This window comes from Eptatretus burgeri, chromosome 6 (assembly GCF_056783735.1).
Source record: "Eptatretus burgeri isolate ZD-2024b chromosome 6, Ebu_testis_v1, whole genome shotgun sequence".
NCBI classification, from domain to species: domain Eukaryota; kingdom Metazoa; phylum Chordata; class Myxini; order Myxiniformes; family Myxinidae; genus Eptatretus; species Eptatretus burgeri.
In genome coordinates, this window is record NC_140966.1 from 6,408,478 (window position 1) to 6,427,977 (window position 19,500).

The 19,500-nt window shown below is 37.8% G+C and overlaps 1 protein-coding gene across 1 annotated transcript in view; it reads right to left on the minus strand.

Annotated features, from left to right (window-relative positions):
• Positions 1-3,575: 3,575 nt before the first annotated feature.
• LOC147024185 (cytoplasmic phosphatidylinositol transfer protein 1-like) overlaps positions 3,576-19,500 on the minus strand; it is a 202,391-nt gene continuing 186,466 nt past the window's right edge. Inside the window, exon 9 of the mRNA XM_085883853.1 lies at positions 3,576-7,176. Coding sequence (XP_085739979.1) covers positions 6,935-7,176 — 242 coding nt within the window. The 3' untranslated portion in view covers positions 3,576-6,934. The remainder of the gene's footprint in view (positions 7,177-19,500) is intronic.

Below are 19,500 nucleotides of genomic sequence, written 5' to 3' on the forward strand. Positions count from 1 at the left end.
TTGTTGCAGTTGAGGAAATTTGCAAACCACCATTCAGGTCCCGTAGGTGAGATATCTCTGTAAGTACATGTGTAGTTAGCCCAAACCCGTTGTTTAGAGGGAATAAATGTGATTCATTCAGGCTGCGACCCTTTGAGATAGCCGTTTTTCTGTTCTATCTTTATTTTGAACCAACCACGTCTCAACTGCCATCACACAACAACCACCAACCACAACGCCGCTTCACAACAACAACAACGCCAACAGCCACGATCTTTACCTTCACAACTCGCTCCCGCAAACATCGCATCACCGCCATTCCGAACGGCACCATGGCCATAAACCACCACCATAAACCATCCACCACCTTCACCTCTCTCCTTCTGCGGCCATTCCCGCACCACCTGTGAGCACCGAGCGTCGGGCTGTCCTGGGCTCGTACAAGGTACGTGCCGAGCCGCGAGTGCAAAATGCGGCGTTTCCGAGGAGAATTCGGATCAGGAATGCTACACGCCCACTTCTGATCCGTCCAATCAGCAAGCACAGGGCGGTTTGGCCCCGCCCCCAGGCGAGTCTGTGTGGAATCGAGATATGCAAATTCTAGGATCAGGGGAGATTCACGCCCCCTTTTCTCCGTCCAAAGGGCGAGCGTGGCTCCACCCCCGAGCTCGTCCTGATCCGGAAATTTGCATATGGGTTCTCCTGCTGGCCTATAAAGCGCCAAGCGCAAGGCAGAGTTGGTTTGGGCAGAGTCGGTTTGGGCAGAGTCGGTTTGGGCAGAGTCGGCCTTGGAAGAGCGGAGAGTGGCAGAAAAGGCAGAGTCGGCCTTGGAAGAGCGGAGAGTGGCAGAAGAGCGGAGAGAGTTTTGGGCAGAGGCAGTTTGGAGCGCGGAGTGGAGTCCAGAGGCGAGGGCGTCCCAGTGGTTTTCGGCAGTCGGCTGAGGACAATTGGGGGAAGAGACCGAGGAGCTCGGGTCCGAGGCAAGGAAGACGGCGGTCGGCGACGAGGTCGCGGTGGAATCGCTCGTCACGGGACCCAAGCAAGCCAGCTATACTCTTTCCCCAGAGCATCAACAATTCTCCCTTTCCCCCGCGCTGAGATAGTGCAAAAAGGGGGCCCCGTTCTCACCCCACTCCAAGCGGTGCCAACGAAACCCGTGAAGGAGCACGAAGTCGGGGCACCGCCGCGCTGCCACATTTGCGGCTCATCACAAAGACGTGGGTAGGACCCACCCGGTCTCGCGGACCTGACCGCTCTTTCAGGTCCCGCGCAAATATTGGCCCACAGGCCCCATCTGCCCCCTTGTCTTTGAGGGTGGCCTTTTCTTTTGTTTCTGTGTAAACGTGTGTGTGTGGCGCCAGTCTGGTGAAGTAAAACTGTTAAGTGTTGCCGTGTTTTGGTCTTAGTCGGTAGTATTTCTGCGTCATTGTTTCTTTTGTTACATTTGCTTTTTGTGCATAATTGTTTTAATTGTATATGTGTGCTCTCGTTGTGCCACGGAATAAATGTGCATCATGTTGAACTGTTTTCCCGTTTCGCTTCGTCTTTTCTTTAATTGAATCTCCATCTTGCTTCACGTAAAGGGTTGGTAGTGGGCTAAATATGCCTGATAATTAATCGGAACCTTTGAGGCCGACGACAACACCGCTCGGTTATCCCAATAGTACGGAACGGGTCGCTTAAGTGGCCCGTGTCCGGGGTCGACCTGCGGCGAGGTGCGATCGCCCGGTCTACCCTCCGCGTGGGTACTTAGGTAGGTCGAGTTTGGCGAACAACCCTATCCCACGTGGGTGGCCGATTGGCACGATCGTGGTGAGGCCGAAAGGCCCACCCGTGACTAGCTCCCGCGTTAGTCCGAGAGGGTCACGACAGAATTGTCCGTCCAGTGGGTGACGTGCCGAGATTCGAGTCACGTGGCCGTTCGCACGCTGGCGGGTGCGAATTCGCAACAGTATATTTCAAGCTCAACTCTTAATTTTTTTACAACCCCTCTCTTTTCTCCTCTTTGTGCTTTTTAGAGGCACCAAAAATTAATTGGGATCATTGTTGAGCAAAAAAAAAAAAAAAATTTAATTAATTAACACTCCAACATTTGTTGAGCATCCATCCTGTTGGGTTTTTGCTCAAGGCTGAGAATAGTCAACATAAATCATAGATGCTTACTGAATGAAAACATGAGCTTTTCACACTGCCTGGATAGACGATATATGGACTTTGGGAAAACTCGAGTCATGTGGGATCAACTTAACAACGTTGCTTGTCGTCTTTAATGACGTTTTTCTTTTTAAATGGCAGTCAAGGCTCTAGGTCCAGTCTAGTTCCCTCTGCTCATCTCAGCGCTACAATCCCAACCCGAACCCAGCAATTTTTTTTCAAAAGCCCCAATGATCTTGCCTTCCACCCTCTTAACTGCAAGTTGCTGTATGTTCATTCCATTGCTTCTGGTCCAACTGTTGACCTACCATCAGCTCATAACCTTCAGTCACCTTGCTCTACCACAAGCCTCAAAGGCACAAAGCCAAATTCAAGGCAAGGTTTTAAAGTGCTGAAAAATGGTGGTGCACTACATTAATTAACCCTTTTTGAGAATGGCTACATTATGAAATAAACTAATATTTGTATCCTTCATACAGTTACATTTGATTGTGGTTAACAAGTGGTAAAACTTAACTATGCAGAGATCGCCGATGCAAATCAATGCTCCCATATGGAACATATATGCGCCGGCACATCCACTATTTTACCAAAAGTACTGGGACTTTCATGTTATATGTGGGGTAATCAATTACCCACTAACCAATACGATTCCTCATCATGTAAATACTGGTCCCAATTTGGCAATAAGCACAGCTCAGACCACTCTGTCACCAAACGGTTGATAAAATGTAATATTGCACCATTCCTCCAGATCAAGTGAAAGTTCAGTGGTCAATTGTGATGTTGACTCTTGCACTCACTCAGCCCTCAAAAGACATCCGAGAGTGGTTTGATTGGGTTTCAACAATTGCAGAATATTCTAAGGTGGACATTACAGATTTGTTGCTTTCCATGCAAACAAATTCCTATCAGACAACTGTACAACAAGGTGAAATGTCACACTGGTAGACAGGAGGGCCTCATAATGGTATTTCAAAGCACATAATGCAGGATTGTCCAAAACATTACAATAAAACATCTTTGCAAAGCACATGCTGCTTTGCAATGTGGGAATAATATGCACATGCATGTTGAGAGGGTTCACATTGGTGGGCAGTGCGAATACATTTGGTAATAAATGTATACATGAATGTCCCCATCTGTTCTAAATTTCTTCAAATCATTTATTGGTTGCACTTCACTCAGGTCAGCATGTACTATCCAATTTTACACCATTCCCTCCTACATTCAGCTCTTCCTCAGTAACCTTCCAAATGTGCAAATGAAATCTTTCCAAATATACACAGCCTTACAGCAATCAGTTACATGCTTTATCAAAAGGGCATCAACTATTGATTGCATTTCAACCTTCAAACAAAGGATGACAAAAAAAAAATGACGAATGCACACGCGAATAAGCCAGCAAGACATACTTGAAAGAAATACAACATACACAAAGCAGCGATAAAGAAAAACATTTATTATGAATAATCCAGTAAAAGCAACACGATATAGTGAAGCCAAATTGTCACAAGGCCAATTTTGGCAGAAAAGGTGAGGGAGATCAAAAAGCATTATACAAAGTTATTTACCTTTTAAAGCCACAGGTTGGCCTGCTTGTGCAGCAAACTATGCTTTTCATCAATCCTTCCTCAAAATTAACCTCTTGCACACCCTCCCACCCCACCCCGACCCTCAGCCTTTCATCGCTTATGGCTCTGCAGGCATGAAACAGTTCCAAGAAAAAGTGCGATAATTGGCAGGACAATCAAGATAAAGCAAACTACTAATGACTCTTAAAATATGTACAATTTCGAAAATGACAATGAACAATCATTCTCCTCTTATTCAAGCCAAAAATGTGCAGCTCCGCAAACGAGCTGAATGTAAAGTGTTCAACCGTCTTCCCTCAAGCAAAAAAACACTATCAAGTCAGGTTAACAAGTACCAGTCTGGAGAGAAAGAGAACAAAGCAGAGAAAAACGGAATACATATATATGTAAATAACATTAGTCGCAAGTCATTGCTCTATAGTACACAGGTAGTTCACTGCACCATTAGCAGTTTGAAGACATGAAGAAAAAAAGTTCGGTCTTCATCCAGAGATTACATGAAATCTTCCTACAATGTGTCCAAAAACACCATGCGTCGTATATACAGTGAGAGCGCCGAACGGAGAGAGAAAAATGGGGAGACAAGGGAGAAAAACCAGCAATTGAGAAACAACCATGCATGGCTTTCAATAGAACAAAAGTGCAAGGCTATTGTACGGAGAATCACCATTTCCATCGACACTCGAGAAATAGGACATTTCTGATATGGTTTAGTCTTTACATGGACAGAAACAATTGGTACGATCTGCTTCCAAAAAGCGTGGCAATAATTGGCCACCTATAATGCTGGCGAGTTGAACAATCTACAATCAGATGGCAAACAAAGAACACGAAGTATTAAAACAAAAAGTGACCTTAGGAATGTACCACAAAGAAGTGCATCACGAAAAGGCAGAATACTCCTTACCTTTTTCATCGTCATAATGGGGATTGTTGGGAGGGTGAGGGGGAGAGGGGGAAGAAAATTTCAGATGAAGTAGTAAGATGACTTCAGGAAAGCCGATGATGGTGGGCAGGAAATGTAGACATTTGACATGGACATATCAACATGTCAATCAAACAGGAAGTGGGAAGCAAACAGCCATAAAGTGGTGAGTTTTATAAAGGGCTGCCTGCAAAATATGCTGTAAATTGTACAGAGTGCAAATTGCTGGGTTATTTTATGAGAGAAATGCCTTGATGACTTATTGTATATCAAAACGATTATTGGGAAGGATGAGGACAAAAACAAAAAAACAACAAAAAGAAAGAAAGAAAAGGCAAAATGCAGAAAACCAAATTCAAGAGAACCTTGAAAACTGCACTGGATTTGTATACATTGGATAAGCAGTATTTAAAGGAGCCAAATAGTAAATGGATATCCAGATAAGATCGCAAACACATTGAACGCACAAGTCTTGCACACAAAGGAAAAAAATCAATCAAATTGCTATTCGTGATATGTACCAGGCTTGTACAAATATGTACATTAATCAAGTGTATGGAAAGTCATTTGAACAACAATGCTTCAGTTTGAGGATATACCGTATCACATCAAAACTAAAGGGGAGGGGAGTTTGCAGGATTTGAAAGAATCTTACAAAGTGGCATAAAGTGTGTGTGTGTGTGTGTGTGTGTGTGTGTGTGTGTGTGTGTGTGTGTGTGTGTGTGTGTGTGTGTGTGTGTGTGTGTGTGTGTGTGTGTGTGTCGAGAGAGAGGAGGCAAAGGGGGTGGTTGAGCATTTGTACAAAAATAAATAAATAAAAAGTCACTAAACGATATTTACCAACTCAATTAAGCAAGAAAAAGCTTGTGCCTGAAAAAAAACAAAAAAAAACCTCAAAATTTGGTTCACAATTATGCTCAATGATTATGGAAACAGTCTTGAACATGTAAAGCTTTTAAAGTTAAACAGTGATGTTAAATATAATGTCATGACCATCTAACTGGTTAACAGAAACGAGGACACATACAATAGGATTTAATGGGCAAAGTGGAAGAAACTTGGATTAGACAAAAAAAACCCCAAAACAAACAATTTTTTTTAAAAAAACAGTAGTTTGGAAAGTTGGGAAGATCCCAGACATATACAAGAGTCCGAGACTAAATACAGCCAGCATAATAGGCATTAAAAGGTCAAGTTGAACACCAGGGGACAGTCTGACCATGACGAGACATTTAACTGCTCCTTTCACTAAATACTGGATAATCAATTTTTGTGATTACAAAAAAAACCCCCAAAAAACAAGAAACACAAAGGCTTCAAAAACAGCCAAGTTGAGTGTGTCCGTCTCAATCAAAATATCATGCACAAAAGATTTCAGGTTCTATCCATACAAAACGTAATGGCTACTGGTTTCACAAACGCTACACTTGGCACTGGAAACTTCACCTGCTAAAAGTACGAGGAAAATGCATTATAAATTTCCTTTCTCATTTTGGCGTTCATATCGTCTGCTTCTCTACCACATGCCACAGTTTCTGTGTTAAGGGTTGAGTGTTATCAATGGCTGCCAAATATACCAAAAAGCCAAAGTCAGGTGAACAATCAAACATAAGGCTGTTGGCGACTTTAATTAAACAAGTGTGCTTCCTCCTTTTCTTCAACATGCAAGTTCTAATAAGCAAAGGCGTCTGGGTTGTATCTTCACCAGAATGAGGTTGAGGTTCTTGTTCTTTGGGGCTGGTCACAATTAAGTGAAGTTGACAAAACAGAGCAAAAAAAACAAAACACGAGGGTTGAAACCCTTTAAAAATACGAGAAAATTGTGTCGAGTAGGGATAATCAGAGATCGACGGACCTCAAAACATGACAACATAAACACGAGTTCACCTTAAGGCTGAGGCGACATACTTCAAAGCCCGAGACCTCAAAATAAATTGGAGCAAGAGTTGATACCACCATAAAAGGTCAAGTCCACAATGGCCTTCCAGTAAGAATCTGTGGGCTACTAAACTTGGTCCTATGGTGGTTTGATGAGATATACACGACACAGCAAGTAAGAAAGCCAATTTCTTAATACAAATCTTTTTCATACATGCTATTGGAATGCCATAATTACTGAGGTACGAGAATCACAGCTGAAATCATTGTTCATAGATATGCAGGACTGCCCAGATATCAATAAAGATCAAACTTGGAAAGAATTACATATTGTTGAGAGAGAAAATATATTTTCCTCTACCAGGTTCAAACAACTCTCAAAAATGTGAAAGGCCTAGGCATCTTAGTCTTTCTGATGCAGTGTTAGGGTCTCAGGTGCAGAGCATTTGCGTTGCCGATCCTTGGGGATGGAAAGGAAGAATTCGGGTGCATCGGTGACCAATGGAGTATTTGGGGCACTGGAAGGCTGGCTCCGCGAGGGAATGGGTCCACTGGCTGCTGGATCTCCACTCCGCATTCCAATCATGCTATTGGTGGCCTCTTGGGTGACACGTTCAAACTCTCGTACATCTTCCATAGTCATGTCTGTAGACAATCCAACAGAAAACTTAAACCCATCTTTTCTACGATGCAATTGTTAGTGCAAATAAATATGACCACCTGCATAATGCTAATAACCCATGTGTCCTTTAGAGGTGTGTTGTCAGCCTTCTCACCAGCCCACCATGGACAGAAGTAGGTGATATATGGGGCTTCTGAGGCAACCATTCAAATGAATGGGGAAAAAGGGAAAAAAAAATTCTGACTCAAACCCCAAAAGCCTAAAATAGGAGAACAATTTTCTCCCCCTTCCATACAAGCAAATGTGAAATTGAGACTTACTGATTAAAGCACTTCTTTCCTTTCATATTTTCATTCCACTCAAACAGCGAACCAATGAATATTTGTCCATGTTCTACTTTAGAGAATAAATTAATTTTCTTATTACATTCTTCACCATCAAGTATATTCACAAAGATTACTTTGGAACTTGGTTCTTGGTTTATGTGTCTTTGCTGAGCAGAGATGAAATGATAAACTTCTCTTAATGCTCTTATTTGACCACCTCCTGAGCCACATAATTTTAAGATTGTAGTGAATTGTTTTTCCATTGTTCAATTGATAACAATTAAAGTTCAGGTCAAAAATCCATTCAAGGATTTTTTTCTTTCTTTACATCCTCCAACTTACTTGTAATTAAATTTATTCGCTTATTTGTTTTATCTACTTTTATCCCAGTTATTTCTTCAATAAGACTATATTTTATATTTCTCACATTCTTTATGTTTCCCATTTAAATACCAAGGCTGATTACATCTCCACTCTTTGGTTTGGTTATTGCTTGGTTCTATCATTTATAAATCAGTAAAAAGATGCCCCTTAACACTTGTACTTATAACCATAAGGGATACTCTTGATTTCATTCTCTAAAATATATATTTTATCATCAAAAGCTCCTAATGCTTTCTTATTTATCTGTTCTGTATATAATTGATGTTTATAACTTCTTATTTTATTCATTTTTCTGTACTCTTCCTTCTTCTTTAAGGAGCGAACCAATTAATATTTTTCCATGTTCTACTTTAGGGAATAAATTAATTTTGTATTATATTCACTTTATCTCTTCAAGCACGAAAAAAAGGGCTGTTCGGGTGAGTTTTTTTTTAAATGGGTAAGTGTTTTTAGAACAGTCGTAATGTGAAAATGAGGAAGTATTCTGTGCCTTTGTCTCTCGTGGTTATATTTTAAATCATCACAACACTAACAGAACAAAGTTTAGCTAAAAACAGCTTTTAAACGTAGGTTTTTTCAAAATAATTTAAAGCAAGATGTTTCATTTTTGTGTTAAAATGAGTCATTTTGGAGTCAGCCAAGCTGCCTCGCCCGAACCAAGCCAAAAAATTCCGGTCATTTCCTTTGTGGGAACACACCCTGAAAAAACCATTGTTGTGAAATCTCCCATTATGTCATCAAGTTGCTTATTTAAATGAACTTGTGCTGAACGTATTTTATTTTGAATATGGAGCGTTCAGATTTTTACTACAACCTTGCAGATCAATCATTTTCACAAGTTGTCAGGTGAGATTTCTTGACGCAATTAATTATTTGTTGTTTAAAACAGAATTAAATCACTATAAAACTAATAATTATTGTTTTTTTCTAACAGGTTCTCCCCAATAAGAACATCGTTGATAACTGATGTTGAAAATGAGTTATTTGAATATCACGAGGAATGGATAAAAATGAACAACTTTCTTGAAGACATTTATTAGTTTGGAAAATAAGTGAATGATATTATTGTTGGCTGGAAAGAAATTCTCTCACGTCCTTTGATCCCGAGTTCAAGGTGAGGAATTATCACTGTCTAAGTGTGTGTATGTGTGTATGTGTTTGTGTGTTTGTGTGTTTGTTCATAAAGCATAACATTCTCTCTGCTAACTCCCTGATCCCCACCACTCTGTGTGTGGGTGGAGCTTGTGTGGGTGGGTGGGGCTTGTGTGGGTGGGTGGGGCTTGTGTGGATGGGTGGAGCTTGTGTGAATGTGATTTGTGTGGGTGGAGCAAATTTTTATTTAATGAAATAAACATGTTGTGTGTGGGGAACTAATTAACTAATCACTGATTATGTGGATATGATGGATGTGGATGTGGCTTATGTGGGTGGTGTTTGCATGGGTGGAGCTTGTGTGGGGTGGGGATTGTGTGGATGTGGCTTTTGTAGGTGGGGCTTGTGTGGGTGGAGCTTGTGTGTGTGTGGGGGGAGGGTTGTGTGGGTGGGGCTTGTGTGGGCGGAGTCAAAAAAAAACCTTCGGATTTAACTTTGTCTTTTGTAATTCCTGTGAATAAAATGAACCTAAAATCTCTTTCCCCTTTGAATCACATAATTTGTAAGTCCAAGGGTTTTTGTCAATTTATCTTTGTCTTTTGTAATTCCTGTCAACAAAACAAACCAAGAATCTCTTCCCCTTCTAAATCATATACCTTACAAGTCCAAGGAACTGTATCTATTACATCAACGATTTTAAAAAGTTCATTTGTCCATCGCTTGGTATAACCTTTTTCAAAATGAGATTTCCACCTGTATATTCTTACTACATCACCAACTTTGAACTTAGGCTTTCGAACATTAATCTCTTTTTCATATTCTAATTTTGTAAATGTTTCTGATGGTTTAGTATTTGTTGAGGTGTGAATCGTATCATTATACTTATCTACAATATCCCGAATTAAAGATAACCATTGTTGAGAACCGAGTTGAGTGAATTTTTTTATAAAGTCTCTCTTTTAAAGTGCGATTGAATCGCTCTATAACAACCGCTTTTCCTTCATTAAAGGTGCTGTATAATATAATGTTGTTATTTTTAAGAAAATTCATAAATGTTTTGTTGTAGAACTCTGTACCCTCATCAGTCCACATTTAAGTTTTCACTTACTTTTATTAAATATCTGTTGGAAAGCTAACATGAGTGTATTCCCGGTTTTGTTTTTCAAAGGGAAGACCCACGCATATCTACTCCTCAAATCAATAACGGTTAAAGCATACTTGAACCCCTTATCATTATTGAGTTCAATTAAATCAGCGGACCAGAAATAATCAACTTCCTTGGAATAAACCTTCCTTCTATGAAACTTTGTGATTACTGGTTTATGTAATTCATGAGCTCATTGTTCTTCAATCTTAATGACATCATTAGAACCTATAAGTTTTTTGAATTTCCAAGTCCAAGTTTCAATTTAGCACTGACCATCTTCTTCACGATTAACCTATCAACTTTTTCTCTCAAGGTTAGATTTTGTATCAGACAAATTATACAACATTTCTCTATCGGCTTCGTGTTTTTCTTCCAACGTTGTGCTATTTCCATAATCAATATCGTGCCTCATGCACACTTCATCAACCCTATTGAGAGGTTTGCTCCACGGTTTAGGATTGACAGCCTCATCTAATGTTTTATTCAAGTTTGTTCCTGGACCACAGAAAGAATACCCTGGTAGATGTAATTCCCCTGGTATTCCAGTTGTTGTAAATTTACTTCCTGATAAAAACTTTTGTATATCTCACCCTCGTTTGTGTTTGGTGATGAATTCACTCTTTTTTGAGCCACACACCGAACATGTACCTTTTTGTATAACCCTATTATTTTTACTTTTAACATACGAGATATTTTTTTTACTCTTGGTTTCATATACGAGAAAAAAAACATTACTATCTATATCTATATACTTTTTTTCATGAACAGATTCAACTACTACATTTTTTCTATTAAAGGTAATTTTAAAATGATCCTTAACTACTATTGAATGAAATGTCATTTCACCTGATGTATTAACATCCTTTATTTCATCAGGATTTACATCTTTAGGGTTGTTGAAAAAAATACAAATTTCTCCTTGCATATTACAGATGGTCTTATCTTTTCTTTCTAAAGCTTCATCCATAAGGTTTTTATTTTTTGATACTTTTTTCTGGTTTCATTGCTTTTTCTAGTTTTGAATATATTGCCAGAAGGAGAGGAGAAACTTTTGTTCGAGCTACTTTAATTGATGTTCTTCCACATATACTAAAATCCCTTCCACTGAAGGAAATTGAAGAACTCATATTATTCACCATAATTGTTTTTATCCAATAGTTGTTATATTTATCTTCATTCAATTTTGCATCCTTGACATATTTCTCAGTATCTTTTACAAATGAAGAGATTGATTGAAACTTGTCTTTTGTGTCTTGATACATTGTATTTATGAAGTGAAAAAAGTTAGAGGATAAAATGGTTTTAAGCACAGATTCACCTATAAATGAAATGGAATTTTCATCAAGAAAATTTTATTTTAAGAATGTTTTGTTATATAAATATGGTGAATACAACATACTGCGATGTTTGTAATCATGAATAGGAATGTTATAAAAAACACCTTCAAACCAAAAAACACACATTCACTCTTTATATCTCCACTTATATAATATACTGACGCTCACGCCGGGGGTATCGCTATAGCTCTCTGTTCTTCGAACAGGTGAGCTAAAAATGTAAAACGTATCCTTGTAAGAGATGTCCCAACTCCTTTCACACAAAAGGAGGATTAAATCAAGTCATAATGTTGTAGTAATCATAAATCAACCGTAATCAATTTACCAAAAGCAGGGTCAAACATATCATTCAAAGTTTTTAACAAATCTATAAAACATCCGTTTGTGATATATGCTGATTTTGAAAGTATCCTTGAAAAGATAGATACTGTTTCTCCAAATCCAAATAAGTTATACACAAATAAATATCAAAAACATACTCCTTGTGGAGCCAAATATCTCCACTTGACCAAGAAACAAAACGTTGTGATAGATGTGATAATGATATTTTTATTTATTTTTATTTTTTATAATAAACACCTTCAATCACGCAAACACAATAACAATGAAGAAAGGGAAGGTGCCACTAAATTATCCATTGAAAACACTGATGGGGCATTTCAAGGGCATTTAAAAATAAGATTGTTTCACTTTCAAGACCCTGGACCATCTTCAATCATGGAAGCTGTTGATATGGTTAAACAAAGTATTGAAACTATAATTAAAAACACATTAAGTGAAATGAAAACTTTAAAGTTTTATATGGGAGTCAAATTCAATATGGTAAGACAAGGCGATGAAACGACTCCCTATATGAGGACAAACCCTCACTTTATCCCATAATTTCAAGATTTTGTAAGATGTGATGTTTACGATGAACTCCAGAGACAAGAACAAGATGTTGATAACACTGTAGTTGGCAGTGGATTTACTATTACAAAAATAATTTGTTTAGATATACACATCTTAAAATCAGATCCTCTTGTATTGATTTACCAAATGAGATAAAACTTAAGAAAGCAGTTGTTAATATTCAAAACAAAGATAATAAATATTTTCTATGGTCTGTTCTTGCTCAATTACATCCTCTACAATGGAATCCTGAAAGGGTTGAACGTTATAAGAAATACGAGAATACATTAAATGTCAACGATTTAAAGTTTCCAATGTCATTGAGAGATATTCCTAAATTTGAGAAAATGAATAATCTATCTGTTAATGTATATGGATTAATGGATACAAACAAAGTTCAGATATTAAAAATTTCAAACTATAAAAATGATGAAACACACATTGACCTTCTCTACTTTACTTCAAAGGAAAAATAACATTATGCTTTCATGAAAAATTTATCAAGATTAACCAAATCACAACTATATAAGAGACCAGAGAGCTGGTGTCAAAGTCACCCAATGCTCGCCTGTTTATACATTTATCGTTTTTAAAAGACTAGTCTAATAATATATTTTTTATAAAGCATTGCAGTGAAGTCTGATCCAAATAATTTTAAAGCAATATATGCATTTGTATATTGTAATCAGTAAAAAAAATAGTGTGGGAGATAAAAACATTAGAAAGGAAAAAAACTTTAATGTTGATGTGCTACAAAAAAAGTTAAGTTCAAAACAGGTCAAAAATTTTAAAAATTTGAAATTATTTTTTAATTTCAAATTCACTACATCAATAATATACCCCAAAGGAACCTCCATGCCACATATCAGCATCCTAGTACACATATTAAATGAATGGCAAGCTTCAAAATAACTTGCACCAAAGACTTTAACATTTACACTCTCACGCTGACGCTCACGCCGGGGGTATCGCTATAGCTCTCTGTTCTTCGAACAGGCGAGCTAAAAATGTAAAACGTATCCTTGTAAGAGATGTCTCAACTCCTTTCACACAAAAGAACGATTAAATCAACATTCAAAATATTGTAGTAATCATAAATCAACCGTAATCAATTTACCAAAAGCAGGGCCAAACATATCATTCAAAGTTTTTAACAAATTTATAAAACATCCGTTTGTGATATATGCTGATTTTGAAAGTATCCTTGAAAAGATAGATATTGTTTCTCCAAATCCAAATAAGTCATACACAAATAAATATCAAAAACATACTCCTTGTGGTTTCTGTTATTATATCAAATCATCTGTTGGTGATGAATACAAGTTAGAACTTTATAGAGGAGAAGATGCCTCAGAGGAGTTTGTAAGACGATTGGAAAAAGACTGTATAAGACTAAGAGAAACAATGGTTAAAACCTATAAACCAATGTCATTAATAAAGGGAGAGAAAAATGAATTTAGAAAGAACAGTATCTGTCATATTTGTGAGGAGAAAATTGAGGGGGAGGTCATGGTTCGGGATCACTGTCATCTTACTGGTAAATATAGAGGTCCCGCTCATTTCCGTTGTAATATTAATTACAAGCCTCCACACTTTATTCCTGTCCTTCTTCACAACAACGCTCACGATGACACAAATCTATTTATAAATGAACTTTCAAAGACATCTGGAGATATTTCTGCCATTCCTCACACAGATCGAAAATACATCTCATTCACAAAAACAATTCATACATCCCCCATAACCCACATCAGATTTCTTGACACATACAAGTTTATGGCAAGTCCATTATCTAACTTAGCATCAAATATTAAAAACTTACCGAATCTTAAATCACATTTCTCAAATCAAGAAGAGATTGATCTTTTATCACAAAAGGCAATATATCCGTATGACTACATGGATTCATTTGAGAAGTTTAAAGAAACACAACTTCCTTCAAGGGAAAGTTTCTATGGTAAGTTGAATAAAACTCGTTTTTCCGATGGAGATTAAACACAAGCCAAAAAGGTTTTGGAGAAGTTTAATATAAAGAATCTTGGAGAATATCATGATTTGTATCTTAAAACTGATGTATTGTTATTGACTGAGGTGTTCGAAACTTTTAGAACAGTCTGTCATCATAAAAATTATTTTGGATTAGACCCCGCTCACTATAACACAGCCCTGGGTTTGGCTTGGAGTGCTATGTTAAAAATGACAAAACAAAATTTTGAATTAATCAGTGATATAAATATGCTTTTAATGATAGAGAAGGCTAAAAGAGGAGGAATATCTCAAGTATGTTCCAAGAGATATGCTAAAGCAAATAACAAATATCTTCCTGATTATAATAAGAATGAGGACAACTCTTACCTGATGTATTATGATGCTAACAATTTGCATGGGTGGGCTATGTCTCAATCTTTACCTGATGGAAAACTTAAATGGGTTAAAGAAAAACATTATGGAAAGTTTTACAAGACATTGTTGTCTCCTCTCAAAAAGAATTGGATGAAGCTGAAGTTGGATATTATTTTGAGGTTGATTTAAAATATCCAGAAGAACTTCATCACAAACATAAAGACCAACCTTATGCCCCTGATAAAGAAAGTCCAAGAAAAGAATGGTTAAGTGATTACCAACAGTCATTCAATATAAAAGGCAAATCTCAAGAAAAACTACTTACTACATAAAATGATAAAGAAAGTTATGTTTTGCATCAAAGGAACTTGAGACAATATTTATCTGCTGGGTTGAGAGTGAGAAAAATATCGGATTTTTAAATTTTAACAAAGTCATTGGTTAAAGAAGTATATTGGTTTTAATACAAAAAGGAGAACAGAAGCAAAAACAGATTTTGAGAAGGACTTTTATAAATTAATGAATAACGCTGTATTTGGAAAGACTATGGAAAATGTTAGGAATCGACAAAACACAAGACTTGCTACATCTTGGAAACAGGCTTCAAAGTTCATTAATAGACCAAGTTTTGAACGAGCGGAGGCGTTTTCAGAGAACTTTTGTGCTATTCGTTTGAAAAAAAGAGAGTATTGAAATTGATAAACCTATTTATATAGGAACATCAATTCTTGACTTATCAAAGTCGTTCATGTATGACTATTACTATAACAATTTAAAGTCAAAGGATAAGGATAATGTGTCTGTTATATATGGATACAGATAGTTTTATATTAGAAATTAAGACAAGTGATGTCTATGAGGATATGATTGATAATATTGATATATATGATACAAGTAATTATAAGTCAGGTGATGTGTTGTTTTCATCAAAGAATAAAAAGGTTATTGGTAATTTTAAAGATGAATTGGGTGGGAAGGTCATGAGTGAATTTATCGGATTTAGATCAAAGTCTTATGCTTTTACGTATATTGATAATAATAACATTGAAAGGTGTGATAAGAAGCTAAAGGGAATAAAGAAAAATATAATCAAGGAAACAATAAGCTTTAAACATGATGACAACTGTTTAACCTTAAAGAAGGAAGAGTACAGAAAAATGAATACAATAAGAAGTTATAAACATCAATTATATGCAGAAGACATAAATAAGAAAGCATTAGGAGCTTTTGATGATAAAATATATATTTTAGAGAATGGAATCAATAGTCTCCCTTATGGTTACAAGTACAAGTGTTAAGATGTTGTGTTGGGAATTTTAACAGGCTACCGCTGTTTTTTGTACTGATTTATAAATGAGAGAACCAAGCAATAACCAAACCAAAGAGTGGAGATGTAATCAGCCTTTGTATTTAAATGGGAAACATAAAGAATGTGAGAAATATAAAATAAGTCTTATTGAAAAAATAACTGGGGTAAAAGTAGATAAAACAAATAAGTGAATAAATTTAATTACAAACAAGTTGGAGGATGTAAAGAAAAAAAAATCCTTGAATGGACTGAAAAACTTTGATGGTTAACAATTGAACAATGGAAAAACAATTTACTGCAATCTCAAAATGATGTGGCTCAGGAGGTGGTCAAATAAGAGAAGTTTATCATTTCATCTCTGCTCAACAAAGACACATAAACCAAGAATCAAGTTCCAAAGTAATCTTTGTGAATATACTCGATGATGATGAATGTAATAGGAAAATTAATTTATTCCCAAAAGTAGAACATGGACAAATATTCATTGGTTCGCTGTTTGAGTGGAATGAAAATATGAAAAGAAAGAAGTGCTTTAATCAGTCAGTCTCAATTTTACATTTGCTTGTATGGAAGGGGGAGAAAATCAGTCTCTCATTTTAGACTTTTGGGGTTTGAGTCAGAACATTTTTCCCTTTTTCCCCATTCATTTGAATGGTTGCCTCAGAAGCCCCATATATCACCTACTGACAGCACTCACGCTTGGAGGACATCGAGTGCAAGCTGTTGTGCATTTTTGCACTCCAAGATGTGGGTGTCATGTAACATTCCACATGCAGTAACCCTCACCATACTTTTGCAAGGGAATACACTATTGTGCTTTGATTGAGCTTTGTTTTCATTCATTTTTCATACATTCTGTCATCATAAACTGCACTTATTCTCAGGACCTGCATGCATATGTATTTGTGATCCATTTGTAATCTTATAATTTGGAGCTCACAGAACACTGGTTGTCATTGGTTCCTTCATTTTTTGGATGTGTGATGTGGATCTTTCCATCAACTAGTATAGCTGTCATTCATGGAGTCAGTTTAGCTGCATAAATCAATGGATGACACACTGGGGCAATGGCTTCTAATAACTGAAACACTTATAAATGTTTGAGTTAAACATGAATCTCAAAAGTTAGGCAATAATTAATTTTTAAAAAGATTAAACAATTGCTCGTGGAACTGCATTTCTCAATTATTCAAATGCAAACAATGCAAAGAAGAAAAGTACAAGGCAGTCGTCAATCATGCATTCTGAGCAATTTGTCACATAGAATGTTCCAGACATTGATCTCGATCCTTGTACTCCTTCCTAGGCTGACGCATCCAGCTCATGTCCTCGCGGTGGTATTGCAGAACATGTCAAAACTCCCTTACCCACAATGTCTCCCTTCCTAAGCCACTCCCCTTTCCCACCCCAACCCGGCTCATGAAGTATTTCTGGTTTCGTGCCTCCATAAAACTTCTCACTTTGCTCTATCCAGACAACAGACCTCCCAGCTTTGACTCCTAAATCTGAGATGCTTTCTTCAGAGGGAGATACTCTGCTGACCTCCCACCATAGTTCTTTCCTTACAATCTGTGGAAATTATAATCAGACTTAGTCATGTCAAACTTCCCCTGTCCTACTTCTCTTTTGCTCTTCTTGGCTCTTCTGATCATGCCATTATGGAAAAGTTAATCTCCTTGGTGGTTTGCATAGGTGCCAGCATGTATAGCAGTTTGGCAAGGCAGATTGGTCTGGTCTGAAATAAGCTACCCCCCCCCTCACAGAATGGTCCAGTATCACCTCCCTCAATTGTTTTCACTCCTTCAACAGCTCATTGTCATGCCTGCATTTGTCCAAAACGATATTCCACAACTTGTTTATCCCAGTCTTTTGACGAGCCAAAGCCCAACATCAAGTTCAGCTGCATTGAAACCTATCAGCATCCTCCAAAGCTGGTCAATTCAGTCTGACTCTGCATAAATCATCAGTCCTTAAGGATTTCAGAACAATGTTGGACACTGCTAAAGAAAAAGCTTACCATTCTAACTGCCTTTATTGAAAAGGCCAAAGTACCCAATCCCCCCTTATACTGCTCACTATTCACCCACCCCTCCCTCACCTACATGACCTCCATAGCAGACTGCTCTATATACAGTATGCCTTGTGTTGGCTTAATGGTTAGGGTGGTGGGCTTCGGATTCAAGGATCTCAAGTTCAAATCCCGCTCAGCTGTTGAATTAATACCAGGTGGGGTTAACTTGGCCTGTCATCCTTCCAAGGTCAGCAAAATGAGTGCCAGCATGCTGGTATCCTGTGTCGGAGTGGTGACCCATCCAGGATTGTGCCCAATAGCGAAGGAGACTGCTTATGCAGCACCAACGCTCTGCACAGAGTATGGTCCCAATCTCTCTCTATACAGTACATTGACCTTCTTCCACTCAGATTGAGAATTTACCAGTTAATGTTAACACTCCCACCCCATCTCCCCCCCACCCCTACTCCTGGTCATGACAGTCTTGGCACTGTAATCCCAAATAATTGTGGATCAGCCTTATTCTAACCTCTTTCCTCAATCTTCTCCACGTATTTCTGAGATAGTTTTCTGCCTTTTTTATACATGCTCGAAGCTCGTGGAAGAGCCATGATAGAACAAATCAGGACATAACATAACAAAGAGAACAGCAGGAGAAAGGAGAAAACACCAACAGCAGGTTGGATGGAGAAAGTTGGTTCATCTTGGAAAGTTGCAAAGGTCATTATTCACTAGAATCAAATTGAGACTAATCAGCCTTCTCTGCAGCTTCCGCTCAACTATCCGACTATTGACACGTTACATCTTTTCACTGAACAAAAATATGGAGGGCCCAATTATAAAGTTAGATGAGGGCCATCTCATTGGAGACCTCCCAAGCTTTTGAAACTTTCTTGTACACAGCTTTACTTTCCTCGCTCTTTATTAATGGTATTCAAAGGCCTCTCCTTGAATAGTCATCAGATTGTTCTCCATCGGTGGGAACAATGGGTTGCTCTTGATGGCATTTTATTACACGATATTCTACAAGGCAACGCTTTAAAACAAACCTAATTATTGTTTGTCTTCATCAATGACCTCTGTGCTTTCTTGGGTGGATGGCTTCAATTTTGTGGATGGCTTCATCTTGTGCAGGAAAGGACACTAGAATTCTGAGATAGGTCTCACCATAGAACTGGAAAAAAACAAGTTGTTAGTCAGTTGCCTGGAACAAGTCTTTCAATGCAGGAAAGTCACGTGCTCCCTGTGTTCCTCCACAAGGATCAGATTTGGAACCCTCAGTCTACATCATTGACAAACCTCTGGAAGATATAGCATCCCTGAAGCTCCTTGGCCTCACATTCTGTCACAACTAATCATGAGTGAACCACATTGCCAAACTGGCTTCGATAGTAGGCAGAGGCCATGGTATTTTCCAAAGAGCGAAGTTGAATTTGAGGCACTGGTATCACATTAGCATCGAAGGTATTCTTCCAAAATACATTGACAATAGGTCCTCACTCTAGAT